Below are 27,109 nucleotides of genomic sequence, written 5' to 3' on the forward strand. Positions count from 1 at the left end.
GAATCAGGTGAGTATTGCAAACAGCAAAACTATTTATCCCCCCAAAATGTCTATCCAGTTTCCCATTTTCTCCCCTGAAAGAACAGGTGACCAAATCCATGCATCCATTTCTCTGGTAGTGAAATCCCACTTCTGATCATGGAAGGCATGATGTGAACACTCTCAGTGTACAGATTGTACAAAAGCCACTCCCTGCATGATTCTTATGAATGAGATTTGGCACAAACAGAGTTGTACAACCAGAATCTTTATCCACTCTCCTGCTGAACATACAAACCTAGTCGTAGCTCTAGGTAGTCATATTGGCAATTCTGGTGATGTTCCAAGTGGAAATCCTCAAAAGATATGTAAATGGATGAATTATAGTGAGAGGGATTTTCAATGGTCCATTCACAGTTCAGGTTGCTTGTGTAATTTCTGATGCCATCATAACCAGGAGAAGAGAAATTCCCACCTGCATATGCCATAAGGGTTCCACCACAAACTGCAGAAACAAAATATGGTTTATTTAAAAGTAGTAATAATTCTTGTATGAGGAGAAATTTCTTATTGGAAAATAAGTTCAAAAGACTCAAGGCTATAGTAGTAAGGCTCTGACAGTTATCTCCTCTCAGGAGGCTGAGTTTGCAAAAGTAGGTTAGCTGCGCTCTTTCACAAGCTACAATAAACTCATTACCCCCCTGAGTAGTAAGGAAGCACTTGAATTATCCAATTTGTATAGCATTATGCTTTTTGAAATTTTTCATGGAATAAGGCCACTTCAGACCATCTCCTACTCAAGACTAAGTACAAAAAAATAAATTAGTAGGAACAGCAGGGACTGTGATCCATACAGAGGCACATGAAGTCCATTGCTCACAGAGATTCTCCATTTTTTTCCAAGTTCTTTCAGATAATTAATGATAAATATCTATTCCCATCCAGAGATGAAAGCGAAAACAGGTACCAGAGATTTGTTTAGGTATTTTTTTAATATATGTGCCAGCTATGAAATGACTCCCTAGAGATCAATCACTTAAGTCAAAAACATACACTACCTGCATCTTCACTAGAGGTATATGAGACACTGAAGCCTCTGCTTGCACGGGACATATCTGTCACCAAAATGACTTTCATTGTGTTTCCAGTGGATTTCACCTCAGTGCCTGGATTTACCTCCCCACACAGCTTGGCCAGCTGAGGAGAGTTTTGCCCAAGGCCATTGTAAACCTGTGGGGTCAAAATAAACTTTTATGACACCAATATACAGTCTTATGAGCATCTCCTGTATCATTTAACAGTATTTACCATCTTTAATACAAAAGTCACTGATGTCCCTCACAAGGGGTTAGTTCTCAAATCTACCCAAACTTTGGAACAAACATTCATTGCCTTGAGTGGATGAGGTCCTGAAGTAAACATCAAAAATAACTTGCTTATTTTGGTGAAATACAAACATTCTCTGTCTCTCTTTCTCTCTCTCTCTCTCTCTCTCTCTCTCTCGTTTTTCAAACAGAAATTGAATTTTTTTAATTGAGAAGAACAATATGTTTTAACTCAATATTTATATAATCACTTAATAATGCCAGCTACTGATCATATTAATTTCAAATCATCATTGTATTCTTGTTAAAGCCAACATCAGCTTTATCAAAATCTTCTGCAACATACTGAGTGTTGGTGGACATTTCTGATTATTTCAAACATTTCACTTTGTGATGATCCAGAGATATTTTGCTCTGTTTCCTTCATACACCCTTTAGCCTAAGAATTAATTTCCTTCTCTCTACTCTGCAGTGTAGGAGGGAGGCAGAAATGATGTTTCCCACTGAGACTTGGAGTATATTAGAGTATTGAAGGCATAAAAGCTGGAAGAAAAAATTTTCCTTTTTAGAGATCATTAACTGATAAAAAGCCAGCTCCCAAAGGTTTGTCTAAAGCATCTGTGAAGAAAAACAGGGGAAACCTTGTCTACAAACCTCAAGGGATGAATAACTATTTCAGTCCCCCATGCTTGTGCATGGATTGGCTTCTGATCATCCTACAGTTAATTCCTGTGTTTGCAGTGCTTATCTGAACAAGTGGGAAGCTAAACTCTACCTCACAGTCCTTCAATGTCAGAGAGGAATCATATTTTTGAGGCATTTGTATATCTGATCAGGCCCAGATCTGCATGCCGGGCTTGATTTTTTTTCACTAAATAACCAGAAATCAAAAATAAATATTATAAAATAACCAATATTTACCATTTTTGAGATGGAGAGTGATATATAAGTAAAGTTTCCTGAGGTTCCCCTATCTTTAGTTCAGATAGTTTAGTTTGGCCATTTGCTGAAATTTCTGTCTTTTTTTTCTTTTTTTTTTTTTTTAATTGACAGCAAAAAGTAACAACAGCAGTTAACAATAGAAAATATAGAAGTAACAACTTCCAGGCAATAAAACCTGGAACTGACTGATGGATTTTGCTTGCACAGAAAAGAGACATTGAAAACTTTCAAAAACCCAAGAATTTTTTTTTTCATAATTGATAAAAAGGCAACTCCAGTGATTCCTTTAAGTCTTCTGCTCTGCCTAGGCCACAATTTCAAAATTTCCATACTCCAAAACAAGCAGATGAGTTTAGATGCTCTACAGAGATAACTTTCTCTCATTTATCTGCTTTCCCCAGATTAAATGATGATTTGTCTTAAAATCATAAATAGACCTATAAGTGACTTTTCACTTTATTAGGTCCATTAATTCTCCATAAAGGGATTAGGAAGAGCAGTTTCTGACTCTACACCCAATACTCACAGCCACATAATCTGATGAGCAGCTCCAGTGCTCTTCAGTTTTCATGTCATTAAAGGTTAGGGTCACACGTCGGCCTTCTTCCACTGTGATCCTCCATTCACACACTCGGTTATGTGGGTATAGGTTGGGATAGTTTGGTGAAGTAAATGTTCCAACAGGTGCAGTAAGATCCCCACCACATTCTGAAATATCCAAATATTGGTACATTTCTCAGAGTAAAGCACTGCTTATAGAATTATAGCAAAAAAAAATCAATGGTGTGATAAAAAGAGATCCTGAGGGGCTGATTTGATCAGCCTACCCTGTCCATATATTTGTCTAAACAGCCAAGCTCCTGCCAGTCTCTGTCACTCAGTCATAAAAGCAGTTGAGCCATAGCAACTCCTTTTAGTCTAATTGTTAATATTTCCTTCTCTGAAGGGCCCATGCCAGCCTTCAGAAGCCTGGGTGACCCACAGGCTTTGATGCCATATGATACAAGCCTCTCATTGTGACAAGATCAAGACATTTCTGACTTCCAGAGGACTGAGCAGAGCTACACAGAACAAGCAGGGTGTTAGAGTGGCCAATGATGTAAGATGTATTTTTCATATTCTGATTAACAGGTAGAGAAAAGCTTTTAGGTATTTTAAGCAACACTTTTCATTATGGTTATTTTTGCTTTTCCTATCTTTGTTATGAGTATCAAACTGTGCTGTGAGGAAGGAACTCTGAAGGTCTTGGATACAGAATACATTTTTTCTGAAACTTATGATAGAATTTTACCAACTTACCCTCAATAGCCTTTTAAAATAGAGAGATATTGTTTAATGGTGTGTAGTGGAAGTCCCTTTCCTTACACTCACAGATTCTACAGAATAGTCAGATCTCTGCATTCACCTGCATTAAATTTTTTGGTAAAACATTTTCTCTTCTAAGTTTGCATAACAGGATCCTAGGAGTGGAATAACATTCCTTTGGAGTTTGTTTTCCCTTCTGTTTTTTTACTGCAGAATCAAACATGAAGAAAGCTTTCAGCTGAACTTTTAAATGATCTGGAAGGAGTTCAGAAGGGTTGGAAGGAATGACTATTGCAAAGAATTTCTAAAAAAGTAGTCATATTTGGTAGGACAAGCATTGCATGGACATTGAAGATTGTGAAAGAAGTGTGAAGCAGGAGTAGGTCTGTGTCCTCAGTCCTAATTAAGGCAGTTCTTTGAAGTCATTGTGCTCAGGAAAAGGGGCAATGGACTTGAATTGAAACACATGAAATTTCACCTGAACACATGAAAACATTTTTCCCAATGAGGGTCACTGAATACAAGAATAAGTTCATCTTGCTTATCAAGAGGGATATGGGAAAGGTATGTCAGGACATCCCTCAACTGACTGTTGAAGAAAAAAGGTGTGGAAGAGTGTGCTTCCTTGTTCCACTGATGGCAACATCCATTATAGCAGGCAATTTCTTGCTTCACCAAGTTTCAGCTCAGCTAGAGTTGTTGCCAGAGATCTCTATTCCTACTTCCCTCGAGTTTAAATTTAAGAGCAAATACACACTACTCCAAGAACAAGTGACCTACAACATATTCTGTATTAGTGCAATTATGGTCTGTGGTATAAGTTGCTTCCTGAGAGTATATTTCAACCTTACAAATCCAACCTTCAGTACTGGAATCAAAGCGCAGTCTGAATCCCCGGGCATTGACTGATCCATCAGTGACAAACTTGACATAAGCAAAACTGTCAGAGGTGTCCACAGCATGAGGGAGAGTATTACCACAGTACCTGCCCAACAAATTTCCTGCAAAAGTCACATAGAGAAAGAGAAATTTATATCAATATATTATTAATATTTATATTGAAGGGTCACCTTCCAATTTAACCAGACAGGCAGGAGTAAACTAGTGGAATCAAGTTATTGCTGGCAAACAGAAGGGTTTCGTTTGCCTTACTTTGCATCAGCAAGCAAGACAAACACAAGCAAATACTGCACATTGAAAAGGCTCACTTTGTACCCAAAGGGAAATGCTCTCAGGAACCTCTGGTGAGGTTTCATAGTACTATGAGGGAGGGGAAGACAAATGCTGAAATAATTCTCAGACCAGAAGCGTTGTATTCTCGGATCTCCACGAAGTCATTTGCGCAGTCAGAAGAATTTTGAATATCTAGGTCTTCTAGTCTGATGGTAAGATAGTGGCCCCTGGGACCCTGCAGAAACCATTCACACAGCAGGTTGTCTTGATAATGGAGGTGAGGGTACCCCGTGCTTTCGATGATACCAGTTTGTCCTATCACCGTCCCACCACAGGGAGCTGCAAAAGGAAGAATATTATTTGGTTGACTAAAGAACCTGAGAGATGATCTTTATCCTAAACAAGACTTAAAGGTAAGGTACAACTGACTTGTTCTCTAACTGTGGTAATAAAAGAGGAATTGCCTTCCAATTAAAAGTCTTCCATGTTTTCAATCTAATTCAATCAGTTTTTGTTTGGTTTGGATTTTTTTCACATCCCCCACAACCACACACACCCTGCCATTGCAAACATCCCTTCCTCTCTTTCATATCTCTTATAATTTGAATAAACTCACAGTTTTCAATCTAATCTCTATGTCCATATTTACCAGAAAACCTTGCAAAGATATAACAGGTACATTGAAAAGAAATGAAACTTGCTAAGTGTGGATCTCAATTTTTTATGACAGACAAAAGTTGACTTCTGGTTTGGGTCAACAGTTCCGACTCCTTTTTCCTTTCATCCCTTCCCATTCACTCCTTGTGATGCCTTAGTGAACAATCATTGCACAGTGTGTAAAACAGCTATTAATTTTTAATAATCTCTCTCTGGACACACATTCCTCTGCAGGACCTGCAAATGTAAGTTTGTAGTAGTAAGGTATACAGCAAAAATGTGCTTACAGGCACATGGTATGATTCTTGGGAAGGTCATATGTAGGTCCAGGAGCTGGACCTTGATTATCCTTCTGGTTCCTTTACAAATCAGGATATTACATAATTCTATGAAACAATATTCCCAGGTGGAATTTATTGGATTTTTTTGAATTTTTTTTTTTTGTAGTGGATTCTGTGTCTGTTAGTTACAATCTCTCCATGGCAGTAACATATGTGTTCATACTGACAGTTCTGTGAGTCATTAGTGCTTTGTTTCAGGATGACTGGCATTCAGAGCTAAGATATTGTAAATCTGTTATGGTTAAATGTAAATTCTGGCTTCATATACTAACAAATGTATATATATGTATGTACATATGCAAGTTTCTTCAGTTTTCACATTCAGAAATATGATAGTACTCTATTTTGGCTGGTGTTTCAGATCTAATGCAATGAGAAAAATTCTGTATAAACAATATAGTTCACTAGTTTGCCTTTGAGAAATTAACAGTCCTAGACTTTCCTGTATAAGTGATGCTAACATAATGGCTGCTATTCTTTGAAGATTATTAACATTATCAAACCCTGAAAAGAAGCATTGCTCTGAATCTGATCAAGGACTAATTTTTCTTGAATTTTAATTTTTTCTAGTGCTTTCTAACCCTGTTTTTGCAGCTTGAGAACAAGTAATTAAAGTATTTCTTTCCCAGATGACGAATAATGGTTCTCATAGCTCATTCATTTTCCAGCCCATTATTATGCTGCCCCTGTTTGTCTAGTAGCTTTATTATAGATTGATTTACATTTACATAGAGAAACTCACAATTTTTTCTTCTACTGCCAATTCTCAGCTGATCTCCACATTCCCCTTCAGAACCCTGCTCATGAAAGTGACACTAAGTATGCATGCTGAAAATTAAACCATGTTACATGACTTTATGCACACTGACCTTTCTTCTACTGCTCCTTTGACAACTGGCTTTGACAAGAGGTTATGCAGTCATTGTTTCTGCTGCTGCTGGTCTACTATCTCTTTCCTATTAATATTTTCCCAATCTTCAGCTCTTGCTAGGTGCAGAACATGCTGATATTCTGAAGCCTTATTCTGAAGAATGTTAGCTCTAACACTAACTGAAAGAGATATGTTCCTGTCAGCCCACCCCACAGGTTTGATTTCAGCCCTGTTACAGAAGTCTAACACTTGAGACCAAAATCTTCTCTAACATCACAGAAAGAGATAAATGAAAGCATTACCAATGGAGTATTTAGCATTGAATCCCACGTGTGTGGCACTGCTGTCAGACCTGAACCTCAGGTACATGACAGCTCCTGAGGATCTCTGTGAGCCTGGCATCAAACCTCCACACAGCCTGGAGATGAGGGGGGCACTGGAGTCAGCCCCGCTGCGCAGCTCTAGGTAACTGGAAGTGCAGCTGGAAGAGGAGATAATTTTCTTTTCAATGTATGGCAGTAGTGGTTCAAAATCATCCCAGTACGTGCACAAAGACATGAAGCTGCAGTGAATTTGATTCATTTCCATGCAGTGTGACCAGAACAGAATCAACAAGATCATAAACCATTGCACTTATGAAACAATTGAATCAAAAGAAGTGCTAGAAACATTGAAAAAGATTCATCTAAAACTCAGTCTATGATCAGATCAGATCTGACAGGAGCAAATTCTGGGTGGGGATATGAACAGCACTGGCAAACTAGCTGTGATCATCTTAAATACATTTTCTTGTCAGGATTCAAATTTAGCAGATATTCCCTATTAATTCTCACTGAGAAGTGTTGAATTAAGGGACAAGAAGACAGATAAAGGGAATAAAAATTCAATTCTGGGGTATAATTCGGTGGGCATACAAAAATCCAAAATATCTTAACTGTAAGCTTTGCCTTCAGAATGGTGCAGTGTCCTGGAAGCCAGAAAGGACACCTTTGGCATTTTCCATCCTTCACTATTTTTCCTGGACGTGGTTTCATGTTTCAAGGCTCACCTTTCCCTTACAGTGGTCCAGCTCCTATCAGTGAAGCTACATCAGCTGGAAAATAGCCTTGTTTTATGCTTCAGGAAGGGGGGCAAGATGTGTAGACCCACTGCAAACCAGCCACCAAGCAATGGAGGAGGGAGGCAAAGTGTCATGGTGGCAATCCATTGGCTTTAAAAGCACCCAAGTGTCCAAATTACTGAAAATCTGAATATTAAAGGACTACAGGGCACAGATTTCACAGAAAGCACCTTTCTATCATGCATGTTTTCACTTTTTGTGTCATACTTATGCATTGCAATGTCCTAGGTATGTAAAACAATGACCAGACAGCTTCAGTGATCTCTCAAAAATTTAACCCCATTTGATTTTAAAAATAGAATTGTTTGTTCTCTGGGAGGAATTAGAGAAAGTAACAGAGAAAGACAAATCAGAATGGAGTTTCTGAAGAAAAATAGGCAAAATAACGTGGATGTGTACTTTGGTGAAGGTTCAATGTAAAACTGATCTTCAAATTGCAGCTTTACTGCATGTCCATTGGGAGCAGTTATGGTCCAGACACAGTCAGCATGTGGAGGGTAATTGCTCGGATAGTTGGGGGAAGATGTGTATCCACTGGGGTTGAAATCATTGATATAAATGTTGCCTCCGCAGGCTGGGAAAGAAAAATCACCAATAAAAAACAACGTGAAAAGGAAATGGGTGAGGCATCAAAAATATGACTTATCACTATATTCCAACACAGTTTCCTTTTGATGTCATATAGGCACATCAAAAAACAAATGCATTCTATTGCTTGCTGTGGGAAAACATTTTAATGCAGTAGAATCCTATATTCCTGTGCTCCTGCTTACTTAATTGTCCTCATTTCAAACTGCTATTATTTCCTTGGATTGCTTATAAAACAAGCAGAAAACATGTTTCTTGCCTTGTTCCTATGCAAATTCCCAACAGCTAAGAAGATCACAAGTCAGATCTATCAATATTTCTGTCAATCATTCTCAGCTTCTACTTTCCAAGAACTGAAATGTCTGAGATAATCAATGTGTAAGGAATGCTGGTCAGAGCAAACATGAAGGTTTGTTCAGGTCCTTTACCTGACAAAAATATGTTTATTTTGACCAGAACCTTTTTGTCCAAACCCCCTCTATATTCTAGCAATACTGGTTTAACCCAGGGCTTTACTCAAGTTCCATAAATTGCAGGGATTGAAATGCTATTGTACAGCTTCACCTATTCCCCTCATGAATTCTCTGAAGTAATGCTAATTCTTTGGGGCAGCAGGGAAAATAGGCAGCAATAAAGCACTTAGAGATTTTAGCTGATTGACAGGTTGCCTTAGTTGCTTAGATATGGTGTTTAACAGGTCTCCAGGTGTGCCAAGTGGTGTCTGTTATGATCACAGTGGGATAACTGCAAATGCCAAGTTCGTGATTTCCTCCTGGGACGTGAGTCTCCGTTTTGTTCATTCTTTCAAAGAAGTTAGGTTTGGCAATTAATGTTATTTTCTCAGCTGGGAGTAAAACTTGTGAGAAATGTTGACACCTTTCTAGACACACTACCCTGAAAAGTTCATAACTTCACTTAGCACTTGGACTGGGTACTAAATGTTCAAAATAAAGGTCTTGTTTCCAGGAGTTTTTTCCTTTCCTGTATGAATTTTTAACATATCTTCCTAACTAGTAAGTAGTAAATGCTACTTCCTAATTAAAGAATGCTACTTCCTTATTAAAGGGTCACTTTTTTTTTTTTAATCTACTTTTAATATCTTGAGTGACCTGAGCCTGACACTCTTTAAAAAAGAGAAATCTGAGTGTCAGATCAGAAGTCATGCACTGCAAGACATTTTTCAGACATCTGATTCTATCAGGGCTGGGACTTAGAACAAAAATATCCTTTTAGAGGACAAACTCCAAGTTACATATGTATAAGTTGCAGAATTTAAGTTTGTTACCTAGACTTACCTAGACTCTTGGCCTCATATTTCAGTTTGAATCCTTGACCCTCATTCCTGCTGTCAGAAGTGAAGTGGACAAACAGCTGATTGTCAGTGGTGTACATGGTAGAGATGGGGCTGCTTCCACAAAACCGTCCATTCCCTCTTGCAGACACCAGAGGTGGGGCAGTATTATCTAACCCATTCCTCAGCTAAAACAGAAATTGCTAATGTTACTCAAGCAAACAGGTCTTGAATGTAATCTTTGTGCACACACCATCTTAATGCTTCCAGCCACAGGGGAAATTAATAAACTAGTGATTAATTAATGCACATAAATAAGAGAGAGAGAGAGAGAGTGAAATAGAGAGAAATATAATCTTTGATATTTCTCTTAGGTGTTTGCACCCCATGACATCTTGAGCTGCTTTACTGACCCTGAAATCTGTTAGATTCAGTAGCTTTAATAGCTTTGAGGATTTGGTGACTCAGCCAATAATCTCACCTCTACATAATCTCCAAGGATGCAGGAAGTATCCTCACTCATAATCTGGAAAGGCTGTTCAAAATGAACAGCAATGATAAATCCAGTGTTTACCACTACATGCCAGGAACAATTTAGATTAGGAGAATACTTTTGAGGGTAGCTGGGGGATGCTATCACACCCCTGCTTGTGTGCAAATAACCTCCACAACCTGAAAAAAAAAAAAAAAAAAAAAAAAAAAAAGTTGAAGCAAAGAGAAAAACCCCAAAGCATCAAATATTCACCTATTCATTTAGAGAAAAATTAGGTCTCCTAAAAGATGTGATGGGTTAAAATAAATGCTGAAATTAGTGTATGAAGAGCTGAGTGACATATAGCAATGCACATAAGGAATGGTCTCCCAAAATGCAAGCTTACAGATTTCAAGATGACACACACCAAAATTGCTGACCAGGAGACTGTTTTCAGTCTTAACAGATGAATAAGCAGGCAGCAATGTCAAGGGCCTTCCATGGTCTTATCATTACCCTGTCTGAAGACATTGCTTCTAACCATGGACCAAAACACTGCCATCTATTCCAGCTGCCAGTCAGAAAATTTTTCCCTGCTTGCCACTGCTGCCCTAACACTTTCTTGGTGCCTCAGCCCATACAGGAATCTGTCATCATTCCTGAGCTCATGTGGGAGGATTGTTGCTGGAAATTGCTGACATTCCTTCTAGAATTTATACAGCTTTCTGCATTTGTCTCTTTCTGCTTTGAGTCATTTATTTCCTTCTATAAGTTGAGCATTCTTTCACCCTTCAGCTGAGCTGTTTTAAACTTAGGCATATGCTTTTCTTCCTTCTGAGAAGTGACTGATTGAGTTGAATCATGCTTTGTTGAATTATATTGCTGGGAAAATAGCCAATTTTACCTTTGTAGAATCAGACATTTATTAACACATATTCATGAGAGGTGAAAAATTAGATGTGTGTGTGCTTAATTAAATTGTAGACAGCTCTTAAAATGCCAGACACTGTAATGGCTCTTACTCCATTGTTAGCAGCAAGTCAGACATTTATCTGGGGGAGAAGAGAAATGAGTCTTACTTTTGTGATAAGAGGCATTAAACCCAGCTCCAGTGACACTTGCATCCGACATGAAGTGGATAAACATTGCATCTCCAGTTGATCTTATTGGCCCAGGAGGTTCTCGTCCACACAGAGTAGCCAGTACTGGGGAAAGACTATTGTCTCCTGAGATTAAAAGAACATGCTAGTGTTAAAACTGAATCAGTCAACATCTGCCTGTTTGTTGCTGTGGTTCACACTTTCAGGAAGGTGCTTTTCAAGGCCTTTAATCTCTTACAGATTTAGAAATATTTTTGTAGATCATCAAATATTTTGCTGGACTTAGCTGATTTTATTTTAACTAGCAGAATGTCTCAGAACAGAGGAAGAGTACTGTTTTAGGGCATGTTCCCATTGTTATCAATATTGCTTAAACTCCGTGGAGATGAGAATTTGATGTGTTTAGACCTTGGGTCTGCACTGCATCCTGTCAGGGTAGGGCAAGATTGGCTTCTCACCATCTTTGATAATAAGTTTGTCATAGTTGCATGAGCTGTGAGATTCTATGTCTAGTGCCAGGATATTGAATTCCACAGTGGATCCAGGAGCTCTGATAAGCCACATACAGTCCTCAAGATTTCTGTAATTCATTGGCCACCTTGGTGAGAAGAGGAATGAAGGTGTTTCTTCAGCTGTTACAGCCCCTCCACATGCGCCTGTCACGGACAAGAAGACCAAAAAAAAAGAAAGCATCCTCTTTTTAAACCAAGTTCACCCCTCATGTAATATGACAGTCCTATAATGAGGCACAATGAAGGCACAGTGATGATGTGTGCAGTTACAGTAATGCAGGAATTCTTCAACGTCAGTTGGGATTGGAAGTATAAAACTTGAAAATTCTCATCCATAAGGATGTTCCTGTGCCACCTGCTGCAGTAATGATGTGACCTTTTTCATCTTGACGAATATCTAACAAAATACCTAAGAGCATCTACCACAGTTTAACATACGTTATTGTGCTCGCTTCATATCACAGTGGCCAAAGTTTTAGAATGTTTTTTCAAGAGGGATAATTTTCCATGAAAGCATAACAAATGTTTAGATTTAATTAAATACCTGTGTAAAGAAAAATGATCCTGTAAAAACATGCTTATTTTTAGAACACTGTAAATTAGTATATTTAAGAGTCTCTAGAAATTGTTTTGAAAAGATCGTAAAATGCTTCATTGAAATGTCACTGAAAGCTTTCCCTCAGTAATAACTTCGGCTTTCTCTAGTGGTGAAGTTGGTTTGGAATTCTTTTAGTAAAGTTGAGTGTATCACTGGCTGCACTACTTGTAACTGTGCAACTTGCTGAAAACCCACCTCTGGCAATGGTCTGTGTGACTGCAGAAGTGTCCACTGCATACCACTCCAAAAGAAAGCCTTTTCCAGACACAGACGAATCTGACTGGAACTGGATTGTCATTGAACTGCCAGAGGATGCAAAAGAAGAGGGGTCTGCACCACAGTATGTTGCAATAGGACGAGAATGAACTGTGGGCCCATCATACACCTGCAGAGAGAAGAACAGTGCTGTTCCTCACAGAGTCAGATTTTCATCTCCCCCATACTCAGCAAATTTCCAAGAAGAAAATTATCCTCTTTAAATGAGTGAGTGATCTTTCAATAAATCCAGGTTAGCGAGAAACCTCTCTTACAAAATGGGAATAAAATCTTCCTTTCCATTATACACTGTTAAAAGTGAAGCTTTCACAGAAGAAATATCTGAATGGAAGTAATCAAATTCACCTCATTCCCTATCACAGGGCTTCTCTTTTGAGATGTGGAACAACATCCCACTTTAAAAAAAGTCCATAGGTTCAATTTTTATCCTTGATGGTAAAAATAACCCCATGATATCCAGGGAAAAGAAAAGGAATTCCTTTTCTTTTTTTCCTTTATCTTTTTTACCCCCACTGAGGAAAGTACATATTTTGAGTTCTATCATATAAATATGCAGAAAGATTTTTTTCATTGTATGTATTTATAACCCAAAATCTTGTCTGGTTACAAGATGTTTCTCCTTTGCTACCTTTCAGGCTTATTTTGTTCGTCTCATCTACCACCCAGTAAAATTGTCCAGTAGACAAAGCTAGGAATTATTAAATAAACATTAACATTACATTAATGATCTGATCCTTGAGTCAGGTTAAAGGTCAGGCTGATTTGCACTCATTAAATGCCTAACTGATTTAAGAAACTCATTTTGCTTTTAGAGGGACAAAGAAAGGCAGGCTGTGTTAGGAGAAAAAAATGCTGTTAATATATGACATGAGATGAAATATAAGATTTTATTTAATTTTTGAACCAACATTACATTTGAATATCAATAAATTAATAATGAACTGAAAGTATTTATTTTTATACTTTTCAAATATAAAAAAAAGGATAATTAACTGCTTAAAAAAAAAGAAAGCAAGAAGAGATTTACCTTATTTAAGTGTTATATCAGCTAAGTTCAGAAAGAAGTTGTGTTCTCTGTTGTTCATTTTACTTAGCACCATGAGTGCTGTACTGAAGAAGCTCCTGCATATTGCTGGCAGGCTGGATTAGAGGATCTGTAAAAGGCCCTTTCCAACTCTAAACTATTCCATTATTCTATTATTTAACCTGGCTAGACTGTATTACAGGGGCGTACAAAAAACCAATCAAACTAGAAGAGGCACCTTTCTACCATCAGCAGCTAAATTACTGATGTAGAGAGCAAAGAAGGTGCAAGTAAAGAATTGTTCCTTGTAGGATTTTAAAATAATTTTATTTTTAGAAGCATTGAGATGTTACTATCACGGTTGTCCTTAACCAGAATGGAGCAAATTCCAGTTTAGTATCTGACCTGAAATTCTTGAATAGTAATATTCAGGATTGTACCTTTGTGGACTTACTTTTAGTAAATTTCAAATTTACAGATTAGAAATATCTGTTAGGGAGCCAGAGAGTAACTCTCCCTATAAATAATAATTATTGAAAGGACAATACAGCAAAAACAATAAGCCAAACCCAGATCCTCAGAAATGTTTCTCATTCATCTTGTATGTTTCTCTATTCATCCATTTTACTAAAGTTGGTTGAAATAAAATAACTTCTCAGAATGAAATCACCTTTAGCTTGTCATACTGGCAGCTGTGATGATTTTCGATATCCATCTGCAGGATACGGCCATGGATAACTTGTGAAGCATTAACGCTTATCCGCCACTGGTAATTGGAATTGTGAGGATAACTTCTGGGCCACTGTGGGGAAGCTATTTGTCCTCTGTCTCCCACAATGTCATTTCCATACACTGAAAAATAAGAGAGAACTAATGCCTCTAATTCACGTACAGTAAAAGAAACACTGGGGGGCCCATCTGACTTAACTTACTCAAGACTAGACAGTGCTGTAAGTCTGTAAGACATGTCTCAGTTCTAAGATGCACATTAAATTATTTTCTTGTTTTGAGAGATGCAGTGTTCCCCTTACTGAAGGAAATTATCCATTTGAGCCATGTGTGTCTACCTGAAGGAGAAGCAGGAAGACAGCACATCTACACTCTTCCCTGTCTCTGACTACTTTATGCTCATTTCTACCCAAAAGCATTAAGGATTTTTTTTTTTTTTTTTTTTAAATGCTTGTGTGTGTTCTGGTGAAAAATGGTTCTGACTCCATTGAGGCCTGCCTGAACTATTGATAATTAATTTTGAAAAGGAGTTAAATCTCAAAAGAAGGAAAATTATTAGAAGTTTAGCTTGCATAATCAAAATGGCTGTGGTTTAGCTTCAGCAGTCTGTTCATACAGTAAGTCAGACTGATGTTGGCAGTGGACCTTTGAAATTTTGGATCTATAAACTGGCATAATTTCCTTTTTTTCTAATTCCATTTCCTGGTTGATGGCATCTAGATCAAACCAGAAAATGGAGACTGTCATGCTCAAAAAGCAAAATGGAAAACTGGGAAAGAAATACTTTTTTCTTAATTTTCCAATTGCCTAATAAATATGATACAGTTACATGCACACAAATTCTGTTCTGTCCTTTTTAAGAGCGTCCCTTTACATTCAGCAGATATTTTACAAAATATTTTTTAAATGATTTACAGATTTTTGACATCAGCAAATATTTTCTAATAGACTTTAGAGGCCAAACAATCACTTAGAATAATTTCAAAGGTAGTATGAAAGAGCAATAGCTTTCAATCAAATTACATGTACTTACAGTGAGAGAAGGTGGCCCTGAAGCCAACATCCATGCCTGACCTGTCCGAGACAAATTTGACCCACAGGATATGTCCAACAGTTGAGGTATAATTTGAAGGCAAGGAGTTGCCACAGAATCGTCCTGCCAGCGGGCCTGTATCACTCCCTTCACGAATCTCCAGGTAATCTTTGGTGCAGCCATTACTATTCTCCACCTGAAATGCTCTGTTCCAATAGCAGTAGAAGAGCATTAGCATGCATATGACTGCCACATACCTCAGAGTGTGGCCTGCCAGGCCATTAATCCCATGTAGATGGTATCCTACTGTAAGAGTTAAGAAAAGGGCAGCAACAAAACCCTCAGCACCTACCAAGGCCATCAATACAGTGCATTTTCCAGCCCCTTACTTTATAACAGAGCTTCAGTGTGTAGTTACACATTTCAAAGAGTTCTCAAACCCTTTTAAAATTTCTTGGTTCTCCAAGAACAACCACGAAACTCAGAAAGCCCTGAGATATAATCTGGATTTTTAATGTAAATCCAGTGAGTGTTGGGTGCAGAGAATATTTTAGCCCCTTCATATGTGCATGATTTCAGCACACTCTGAAACAATTGCTGATTTAGTTATAGCAAAAACCTCAGAGGTCAAAAATCCCTTAGCAATTTCTCCAGAATTATAAAATAGTGCTGCTTCTCTAGCCTCTGTGACTTAGCTATCTGCATGTACAAAATAATAACAAGGATTGTTATCAGCTCTTCTAGACTATTTTTTACCATAAAAAAGGAATGAGATATAATAATCAAACTATAAATTCTTAATTATTGCACCAAGCTGAATGCTAAATATATTCTAAAAATCATTTGGTATTCTAAGTGAAATGCTTTTATACAAGCCAACATGGTTTTCAGAAGCAGGTTATTAATATACAGCAAAGATCCCAGAGAGCGCCTCTAATAATCAATGTCTTAAATATTTGTGCTTTCTTATATTCTGGTAACAACTTCTCCATTTTAGATTTGAATATAGCCATATGTGTTCAGCATACCGTGCTGTGAAATGATTCCAACCACTCATCTGGATATATTTCAGAACAATTTAAAGCTAACCCTCACATTACAAGATAGACATTTCAGTTCAGACTGAGCTGAAAAAAATTAATGCCTCATGCCAACAAAACTTTATAACCCCCTAAAATTAAATTAAATAAAACAAATAGTGCTTTCTAACACAATTACTCCATGCCTTCCAGTATTTTCAGCTTGCCTTTCAGCTATGTGTAACTGAAGAAAAAGAATTAACATCTACTCAGTGTCACTTTATATAAGTGAATATATGTTCCACTGAAAGTTTCTGCTTCACACTAGAATTTTTGGTTGTTTCTTAAAGGTTACTGCTTATTTTGCAGCATTTTGAAAAGTGTTTTCAGGCTTTTGGAAAACATATTGGAAAATGTTTTCAGGCTGTAGTGCTTTTTCTCTGCTTCAGTGAGTAGTGGAGGAATAGAATGTCCTTTTTATTGCATTAGTGAATCAGTACATGCCTAACAAGTTGTGCCTTATGCAGTGAGTTTGTTACCAGAAAAATTTGCTTTTGTTCTGATTAACTGCAAATGCAGTTTTCAGAGTTAGTTTTCTTTTCCTGCTCACTCTTGGTAAGCTTTGCTAAAGGTCAGTGCTCTATTTCTTGGCAGCAGCCACTGTTTGATGCCCGGAAAAGGGTAGGCTCAGAAATCTACCTCATGGGTAAAGAACGACCTAACAGCCCTGGTAAAGGACCCACATTATTCTCCACATGACTTTTCTGTCAGAAGTGTTCAAAGAAAAGTTAGTTTACTGAAGGGAAAACAAAATTCCATCACATACTCTTCTGATTCCTGTTGTAGCTCCTCTGCTTTAACTGGAGAAATTTTGAAGAGTTTAACATCAATTTTCGAATCTCAGAATAGAATCATAGAATGTTTTGATTTGGAAGGGACCTTAAAGATCAGGTAGTTCCAAACTCCCTGCCATGGACAGGGACATCTTCCACTAGACCAGATTTCCCAGAGCCCCATCCAATCTGGCCTTGAACACTGCCAGGTTTGGGGCATCCACAACTTCTCTAGGAAACCTGTTCCAGTGCCTCATCACTCTCAGAGTAAAGAATTTCTTTCTAACATCTAATCCAAACCTGCCCATTTTCAGTTTGAAGCTATTGCCCCTTGTCCTGTCTCTACAGTTCCTGATGAAGAGTCCCTCTCCATCTCCCTGTAAGCCCTCTTCAGATACTAAAAAGTATCTGAAAGTAGCTAAGTAGATAAGAAGTCTCCACACAGCCTTCTCTTCTCTAGCCTGAATAGCCCAAACTTTCTCATCCCATCTTCACAAGGGAGGTGCTCCAATCCTCTTTTCAGCTTCGTGGCTTCCATGTCTTTCTTACATTGGGGGCCACACAACCATATGCAGTGTTCCAGGTGGGATCTCAGGGGAGCAAAAGAGAGGAGCAGAATCCTCCCTCGACCTGCTGGCCACACTCCTTTGGATGCAGCCCAGGATTCCTTTGGCTTACTGGGCTGTGTGTTCACACTGCTGGCTCATGTTGAGTTTTTCAACCATCACCCCCAAGTCCTCTATAGAGCTGTTCTCAATCACTTCTCTGCCCAACCTGTGGGCATATCTGGGATTGCCCTGACCCAGGTTTAGGACTTGGCACTTGACTTTGTTGAATTTCATGAGGTTTGCCTCAGCCCACCTCATAAATGCATCAAGATCCCTCCAGGGACATAACCCTACAAAGTGTGGAATATCTAGGCCCTTTATATTAATCAGCTATAAAATAAACAACAAAATGAATCTTTACATTGTAGGAATGTCCTTCATAAAAAAAAAAGGTAGAGTGATGCTAAATTTCCTCTTGTTTATAAGTAAGAGCTGGCTTCTTCAGCATCCCATGCTGCTCAAATAATAAACCACCTATTTATATAATTCTGTATGTGCCTTAATATAAGCAATGACTAAGACAGGGAAACACTGATTGCAAGCTGCCACTAACCCCTGCTGTGTTCTCTTTCCAAGTTACTCTAAAAATACGTTTCATCTTTATCACTCAGTAATTACATTTCCTAATAAACACAGAGCATCCTTCCTTCAGGTCTGTTAAAGGCTGAATAATAACCCCTGGCAATGCATTTACATGAAGGACAGCTGGAGCCGGTTGCCAGGGGAGCTGAGGATTGTCCAGACACACTCGCTGTTGGGCGGATACGGCTCGGGATAACCAGGGCTGTTGAAAGCTCCTCTGTCCATGTGGAAAGTACCCCCGCAGGCTGCAACAAGAAAGAGACAGCAGAGGTTTGGAAAGGATGGCATAAAAACCAAAAAAAACCCAAAAAAAAAAGCTTGATAGAGATAGAGCACTTGCTAATCAAGAAAGCATTTCTCCTTGTCTCTTTGTTCTTTAGCTTGTTGATGAACTTGCTGAGATTTTGGCCAAAAAGAGGAAGGGCAACAGCAGCGGTTCAAAAATCAAATGGCAGAGAGAAAAAGAGGTAAAGGATCTCTTTTTTTTTCTTAAAAGTCAGAGGCATAAGGACAGGTGGCACCTGCCATACAGACTTACATGATGACGATGCAGCATAGGTGGCATGGAAGCCCCTGGCAGTAACGTTGTTGTTGGAGACGAAATTCACCACCAAGGCATTACCAAAAGAAGTGATAGGATATGGCATAGTAGTGCCACAGTAACGGCCTGAAAGAGAGCAGACCAGAGAGGGAAAAAAAGAGTGTTCAGCATGTAATTACTACTGCTAATTTAACATTTGGAGTTAATGCCTGACAACAAGCAGGAATAACGTTTGCTGCTTACAATTGCGGTTGTCAATTCAATCTAAATAAAAAAGAAATACTCCATTACATTTGCACAAAACTCAACTCTTGTGGCAATTTTTTTAACAGAAAAAGGACCTCTTGCACTTCAGACACCCTCGTCCCTGCCTATTCTGTCATTGAGTTCCCTCAATGAAAATGAAACAAATGAGGAACTATTGCCTAATTGGAAACAAACCCCAACAAAAATCTATCAAATATATCTGACAATGGTTTCCATTTCACTCAATTGGTTTTTGATGAAAAAAAAACCAACAAAACAACAAAAAAAACCCTGAAAAATAACAGACCATCTATCTGGAAATGATGGATTGTAACACGGGGGTTAGGAATATGAGTCATGATCTGTCAAAAAGGCATCTGGCAGTAAAAAGAAAGATAGCAGCTAGTATCATAGAATCATGGAATACTTTGGGTTGGAAGGAACCTTTAAAAGTCATCCAGTCCAACCACCCTGCATCGAGCCAGGACATCTTCAACTAGCTCTGGTTGCTCAAAACCTCATCCAGCCTGACCTTGACTGTTTTCAGGGCATCTACCAATTCTCAGGAAAAACTTGTTGCAGTACTTCACCACCCTCATTGTAAAAATATTTTTTGTTATGTCTAGCTGAAATCTACCTTCTTTTAGCTTAAAACCATGACAATCTCAATATGCCTTTCTAAAATGTTTTTTCCCCTCTTTCTTACATGTCTCCTTTAAGTACTAAAAAGTCCTTTTGGCAAGTGAAACCCAAGGATGGGAGACATAAAAAGAGTCCTGCTCCTAGTTACAAACCATTTAAATTGACTGCAACCCCACTGCCAACATAGAACATGTACATAAGTAGAGCAAGGGAGAGCATAATAAGACAGAGACATTCTGAATTTTCCAGAAAGGAATTAGAGGGAGCCCTAGGGATACAAGGAGAGTTAGGACTACCCTGTGGCCAGGGCTCTGAATTTTGCTGCTTCAGGCTGCTCGTGGCACTTGAAGGGGATGGTACTATCCAGACAAGTCAGAAGAAAGCTGTAGAAAACTCAGGAAAGAGCTAAAAAATTAGGCTTTCCATGGCTCGATGAAAAACCATTTTCTGCTCCCAGAAGTCTGCAGCTCCTTTACCTGTGTTTAGTATGGACTGCACTTATTTGCTGTGCTTGTGAGTTATGTTATATTTTTGTGCAGTTAACTGGAAATTAGGTTTAAACTGAATTCCTTGATTCCCAGTATTGTTCAGCTGAGGAGGAAGGAAAAGGCAGTCGGAGTTAATACTAAACTGCAGGTTAGTAGGAGGATAGTCAGAGCCTGGGAGGACTCTGCCATTCATACTGAAGACTTATTCTCCATTCTCAATTTCCTCTGGCCAGAGAGGCCAAAGAGATTCTGTTACGAACAAAAATCCATGAAGCAGGAGACCATGAACAGAAAACTTTCTCCTGCTTAACTTGGGTGTAGTCCTACATATATGAAATACACAAGGGAAAGGTACAATACCTTGAAGAGGAGCCTCATAGCTATTCCCATCCAAAATCTCCACAAAATCTGTTGTACAGTTTTGTCCATTGTTTTCAATATCAAAGTCAGTGAATGAAAGAGTGATGTGGTTAACTGGCAACAGGAAAAAGTAAAACTTTAGGAAGAAGTTTGTAATTTCACAGAGAAATAATTATATGTAAACAAATGGGGTTTTTTTCCTGCTGAAGTCAATAAGTACCCATAAAGCATATAATCTGAAGTAGTTTTTTTCATTTTATATTGAATTAATTTGATATAAGTGCCTTAACCTTTAGTGCAAAGGTCTGGTAAATCTTTTCACTACCTTCAGTACTTTCTAGTTCAATCAATATTAGAAGAACAGGATTTAGCATATTCAAATTGATCTAAGTTTCCTTGTTTCAGGACAACTTCATTATATACTGAAAACATTAAAAAATAAAGCATGGAAATTCTACAAACATTCAGAAACAAAACTTATTCCTACACACCCATGACCTGCTGTCCCTTGGCGATCTATACCATAGATCTGGACAAATGTGCCCTGCTCCAGGCTTAGAAAGAGCCACGTCTTTCATCATATTGCAACATTCCATATTCATCAATTGGACTGGTCAAAGGATCATTAACTACCCTCAGCTATACTTGTACAGAATTGGATTTTCCACACTCTTGGACTGCAGGCTATATCATGAAAAAGAGGATTTCTAATTCAGGGTATTTTTGACTCTCCTAATACTCTTGCTTGTATCATATAAACAAAGGTAAAGTCATAGCCAGCAGAAGAAGAAGCTGTCCTTGACACCAGTCTGGGACAGGAGTTACTACTGGCCTTAGGGTTCCATGCAGTTTGAGCGGGTCAGAAAGACTCTCATGATTTAGATGATAACTAAGTTTTCTCCCACACTGACCAAGCTGAATTTGACACAAATATTTTGCTTCTCACTGGGCCCACTTAATTGGCTTGAATAAGCTGAAATGACAGACATGGAGCCCAGGCTGCATTCAGCAGGGTGCCGCTGACTGGCATTCAGCTGCGTACGCATGTTCCTCAACTCCTTTGTGTCCCGTCCAGTCAATCAATTACAGCTATCAATGCAGGTCCTCAGGATACACAGCAAAAAGGAAAAACACAGTGGGTGGCCAGAGCAGGAGACATGTTGGCCTTCCCAGTAAAAGCAGAGCAGGAACTCTGCTGTGGCCTGCCATTGGCTAAATCCATTGGCCATGGGTATGCAATGCAATGTATGGATGCTATTTATTTATGTAATGCCATGCGACGGCGTCATGAAGCCACGTGGAGCTGTAACATGAGGCATGGGGTGGTCCTGCTGGTAAGTGGAGGAAGTCATTACTTCTTATACAGCATTTTTATGGTCTCTCATATTCACGTAATTCAGGAGACAGCAGTCATGTATGAGTTTTCAATATGAATCCAGGGAAAGTTTGTCTCTAAAAATAAATGTTGTATAGGTGATGAACAGCTCAGATGATGTCCTTTTCAGGGACACTCTATTTGTATAAGTAACTATGCTAAAAAAAGAATTGCTTATCTCCTGATTTATGCTTTGGTATTTTCTTGGTAAATTGACATTCATTTCATAAACTAGCAAAATAAACTTATAAATATGATTGAAACATTTTAGGATTTTAACAACAATGTCTAAATATAATATGCACAACTGAAGTAGAATAGTTGCAATCTAAAATTAGGATATCAGGATAGCATTATAGGATTTAACATGTACAAATTGTTTTTAGAAATCTTATACAATGTAAAGGTAATAGACGGTATTAAAGGTAGTAGCAGTATCTGATGGAAAATATTTGCTGTTTTATGAACAATCACAAATCTGTGTAAAATTATGAATAGTTGAGAGTGTATCTATGCACAATACAACAGTTTATTTTATATACTTTTGTTTGTGTTTGAAATTGAAATTTCCATGTACCTTTTCTCATTATTCAATCTAAATCTTTTAATGTTAACAGCATAGATTTCATGTAACAAAACTCCAGCTTGAAAACTCCAAACCAAAATAAGGTCGGCTAAATATTAGAGTGCTTTAATTATATATAAACACTTAGATTTTCTCACAAATGAATCCAGCTTCACATAGTATTCAACACCTCATTTATAACTGTAACACTTGGGTCACAGTAAATTGGCTAAGATGACAAAGCTGTAAATTGTTTTTCTCACTATGCACTAATTCTTTACAGTGAAATCTGACTTGTGACAGACTGGGAGAGCCACACTCACCAACTACCAGGATGCAGAACTTCCTAAAGAAATAAAGGAGGAATTTTGCATTGTTATTACAGAAAAGAAGATGAGGATGTTAGTCATCCCAACTAACTATAAAAGATGTTTTTACTTACATGGTTCCTGAGCCTGAATAATCCAGCTGCAGTTCTGATTGTCTGGGTATTTGGCAGGATACAGAGGAGAGGAAATTGCTGCCCCAACTGAATCTGACTCTATGAAACTTCCACATGCTTTAGAATGAAACACAAAGATATAGATACATATATAAATATTTATATATACACATCACCTTGCTTAGATTCCGTAGTGAAAATGAATGCATAAAGTGTAACATGGTACATCAGCATGAAATGACAATAAAATTCACCATAGTATATAATCAGAAGAAGAGACTTAAGGATTAGTTCCCAACACTGGCTGCACTTTCTTGACTGGAATCCACATGCCATGCTGCATCTGGCTGACCATCTGTAAGAAGCCAGAGTGACTTCAAACCTGATAGTTTCCTTCTCTTCATAGCCCAGAAGAGATATCTTGGGGCCAAGAAAACTTGGTTTCAGGGTAGTGCAATACACCCATTTCTCTGGTCATTTGTCTGTGTTTGCAGCTAGGAAGAAAAAAATCATAACCATGATCATGTCTACAACCTTCCAGCCAAGGGTGGCCCCACATTGCATTGGCAGGATCCTCTTGTGAGCTGTGTCAGCAAAACTGCAATTGTGTGAGGTGTTGCACACACATTAGAGCTTGACTGACTGCAGAACTTCAGCTGACAGTGCTTAGTACTGCCATGCCTCATCTCTGAGCCCACTGGCTGCTCAAAAACTGCTCAGGTCAGAGTTTAACATACACCTGCTTTCAACTGCAGGGTGGGGAGATGAGTACTGAAGAGTGGGGTTCATTTATTGTGCTGTGCTGCCTAAAATACCAAACAAGAGATGGGATTTAGTGAACTGAGTTTTCTCAGGAAGTGGGAAGCTGGATTTCTAACATCCCAGGCAGGGAGCACTCACTCACCAGACATGGTTTGTGCAGTACTGAATCCAGTAAATGTGTTCTGAGAAAGCTGAACAGTTTAGGCTCTCACAGCTGTTAGCCAGAAATGCCTAATTAGGTAGCTAACTAGTACCTCAGTAACTGGGGTTTCTGAGATTTTTGTTGATACAAAACCCTCCTTTTCTTTATAATTTTCACATTATTTTCAAAGAAAGAAACATTTCTGGGAAAAACAATAATTTATAATGAAAAGAATCCTGAAAGGAAAATGAGAGAAACAGATTTTCTCTGCAAAAATTAAATGTCTGTATCTTGGGGAAAAATTGTTTCCCAAATTATTGAGAAAAAGTAAAAGAAAATCACCAGATATCAAAAAATATGTAACTCCATGAAAAATTCTGCCCAGTTGGTGTCATTTTTCATTAAAAAGGAAACCATGTAAAATACCAATTAGTCTGCCACAAATTGGATTGTTGATGTTTGGCAGGGTGTGCAGGCCTGAATCCACGGACTTCATCAACAGCACCACACAGAATTCTTTTATAGCTTTTCAGATTCATGCGCATGGATGGACATACAAAATGTTATTTTGTCACTAGGTCTGTGGAAACTGCCAGTTGCACATTTTTCTCAGGACAGTTATGGACAGCTAACCCTCTAGGGAGGAAGAATAAAAGGTAGCTGATGTGTGCTAGATGCCTTGCTATAAAAAGTATGATTTCATTTTTCAAACTGAAGAATCTAAGTTGATCCTGAGACTTTAAAGCCTTTCATCTATAATTTGGAAAAAAATTTTCCAGGTAAAGATACACACTGGTGTGCTGCATGGGCAGAAGTGACACTTTCCATTATCAGCTGTGCTAAAAGACTGTATCTGATACAAAGTGGTGATTAGATAAATATGCATTAAGGATGAAATTACCCTCAGTGAAGTGAGCACTGAAGCCCCTGTGCTGGATGGTTGTATCGGAGTGCAGTCGGATGTACATCAGATTCTTGGAGGATGTGATAGGAGGAGGATGCTGTGTTCCACAGAGTTTTCTAAGAAGTGGTGCTTCATTATTAGGACCATCAAACACCTGTTATGAAAAGATCAAATGAAGTATTTGGTTTCAATGGGAGTATTGAGAAGACTTCTATTTAATTCTCTCTCTTATGTCTCACATACTTGATCGTGATATAGTCCTGCTATGGGCAGTGCAAACAAACTGTACATTTCTTATGTGGCAATTTCCAAGCAATGCATATATTTCAGGTTGAAGCCACTGTGACCCTTGTAACAGAAATTCTCCAGATAAACATCTTCTTTCATGTGTATTGGGTACTGAAGCAACTCTCCTTTAACAATCCATATGTCCCCATATATTTGTTGTTTTCTGTTAATGGCTAACATGAGCTCCCGTGTAGCTTTCATTCAGTAAAACCCTACATCTTGTCTCAGTAAAGATTCCCAAACTGGCCCAAACATGCAACTGGCACACCAATGAGAGCTATGGCTCAGGATAAAAAGTCACTAGGATTATAGTTTTTAGATCCGGCACCAAGGATCAGAGCCTATATCTATGCTTTATAACAGGTGCTGAATTACACACATATACATGAAGTGCTTTGAACAGAGGGTAAAAAAAAGAAAAAAAAAAAAAAAGAAAAAAAAAAAAAAAGAAAAAAAGGAGGAAGAAAGTAGATAGGTTTACAAAACTTCACTTTTAATTTTACCACAAATGGCTTCCTTCTCTTTTTATTCCCCCTACAGCTGATAATTTTATTTCCTTCCTGTTTCACAATCAGGAAGAGAAGGGCAGAAAAGTTAGAACAAATGAGTTCATAACTTAAGCAACATCAAAATTTTGACAAGAGAAAGTACAGAGAGAGAAAAATGGCCACAGTCTCAGTCTCCCATTAATCCTCCCTAGCACTCAGCAGAAGTGATTTGTTGCTGCTCTGTTTGGAGCCACGGGACAGTCTCAGAAGTGCCTGCCTTCAGCAGTAAGGAGTGCTGGAGCTCCCAGCACAGCTGCATGACCCACAGAGGAAGAGCCTTTGGGCTGCAACAGCAGTTGAACTCTGTTCCTGTTTCAGCATTAACGTCCTGCCCTGCCATTTGCACATCATTTAATACAATGGAGAAAAATATGGATTAAAATGTGGATAGGAGCACCTAAAAATGAAGCCAGGATGCTAAAAGCTGTATAAAAGCCATACAAATGCCATCAGATTAGAAGACACGTACTTTTCATTAAGAATGTCTTCCTTTAGTTCAAAATGCCCCACATTCTAGCAAGTCTGTGCAAAGCAGCACCAATGAATTAGAAATTTTTAACTAGACTGTGTAACACAATGCAATGCTTCTGCCTCCAGTATTCAAAGTCTTTGAACACACTAGTGAAAAAAACCAAAAAAAACCAGCAGCTGAGAGAAAGATGACCTGTCTCAAATAAACCCCAGAGCTAAGAAACAAGGGACAAAACTCCTGCTTAATCCCCTGACATACCCTACATAGTCAATGCTGTACTCATGAATTAAACATTTGCCTGAGATTCTGTGAACACTAGCTAGCTGTGTGGGATCTTGTGATGGAATATTAAGTCTGCAACGCCTGTTAAAATGAGTACCTGGTAAAGACACCCAAAAACATCCATCCATTCAACCTTTTCTTCTCTCTTGGCAGCCTGCCACAATCAGCCCTCTAATACACAGTGTGCACTGTTCATTCTTCCTCTGCACATATATTCTGTACATAAATCAGACTGCCGAGAGTTAAAAACCACAAACCATGGAATGGGGGGAGGAAAATAACCCTCAGGAATTAAGGCAGTGTCTTTCCTAGACAGAGAGGATTTTATCTGAATGTTCGAACTGAGAAGAAGCATTGCATCAAGAGGGCATAGAGAGAGGGCCTGACCACTCCTGGTAAAATGCTGGCTTTGATCTGCATGCCTCTGTCCAGCTGAGGATAGGACCAGGAGGATTTCAGGCTTGCAATTAGATCAGAAACCACAATATTCGCACATTAGCTCAGGCAAGAGTTGAGTCTCTGCAGTTTCTTAAACTTATTTTAAAAACATCTCAGAAATGCATTTTTGTGGCTGAATGACTAAGGAAAACCAATGCATCTGCTTACTTGAAAGATAAGTTTTCATTTGAATTGTGCATAGCAGCAATTCCCATTCCACAGTGAACATAACTGAC

At 38.4% G+C, this 27,109-nt stretch overlaps 1 protein-coding gene across 1 annotated transcript in view; it reads right to left on the reverse strand.

Annotated features, from left to right (window-relative positions):
- The window catches only part of CUBN (cubilin), a 142,212-nt gene that overhangs the window by 39,413 nt on the left and 75,690 nt on the right, over nucleotides 1-27,109 (reverse strand). The window contains exons 32-50 of the mRNA XM_086859110.1: nucleotides 24,843-24,999; nucleotides 23,038-23,154; nucleotides 20,656-20,769; nucleotides 18,917-19,045; nucleotides 18,491-18,623; nucleotides 15,337-15,542; nucleotides 14,245-14,426; nucleotides 12,470-12,659; nucleotides 11,623-11,820; nucleotides 11,144-11,290; nucleotides 10,074-10,264; nucleotides 9,597-9,780; nucleotides 8,113-8,287; nucleotides 6,896-7,074; nucleotides 4,854-5,063; nucleotides 4,412-4,552; nucleotides 2,773-2,954; nucleotides 1,038-1,209; nucleotides 278-484 (exon numbers count right to left, since the gene is read on the reverse strand). Coding sequence (XP_086715236.1) covers nucleotides 278-484; nucleotides 1,038-1,209; nucleotides 2,773-2,954; nucleotides 4,412-4,552; nucleotides 4,854-5,063; nucleotides 6,896-7,074; nucleotides 8,113-8,287; nucleotides 9,597-9,780; nucleotides 10,074-10,264; nucleotides 11,144-11,290; nucleotides 11,623-11,820; nucleotides 12,470-12,659; nucleotides 14,245-14,426; nucleotides 15,337-15,542; nucleotides 18,491-18,623; nucleotides 18,917-19,045; nucleotides 20,656-20,769; nucleotides 23,038-23,154; nucleotides 24,843-24,999 — 3,214 coding nt within the window. The remainder of the gene's footprint in view (nucleotides 1-277; nucleotides 485-1,037; nucleotides 1,210-2,772; nucleotides 2,955-4,411; nucleotides 4,553-4,853; nucleotides 5,064-6,895; nucleotides 7,075-8,112; nucleotides 8,288-9,596; nucleotides 9,781-10,073; nucleotides 10,265-11,143; nucleotides 11,291-11,622; nucleotides 11,821-12,469; nucleotides 12,660-14,244; nucleotides 14,427-15,336; nucleotides 15,543-18,490; nucleotides 18,624-18,916; nucleotides 19,046-20,655; nucleotides 20,770-23,037; nucleotides 23,155-24,842; nucleotides 25,000-27,109) is intronic.

Source organism: Cyanistes caeruleus, chromosome 1, assembly GCF_971803275.1.
Source record: "Cyanistes caeruleus chromosome 1, bCyaCae1.hap1.1, whole genome shotgun sequence".
NCBI lineage: Eukaryota > Metazoa > Chordata > Aves > Passeriformes > Paridae > Cyanistes > Cyanistes caeruleus.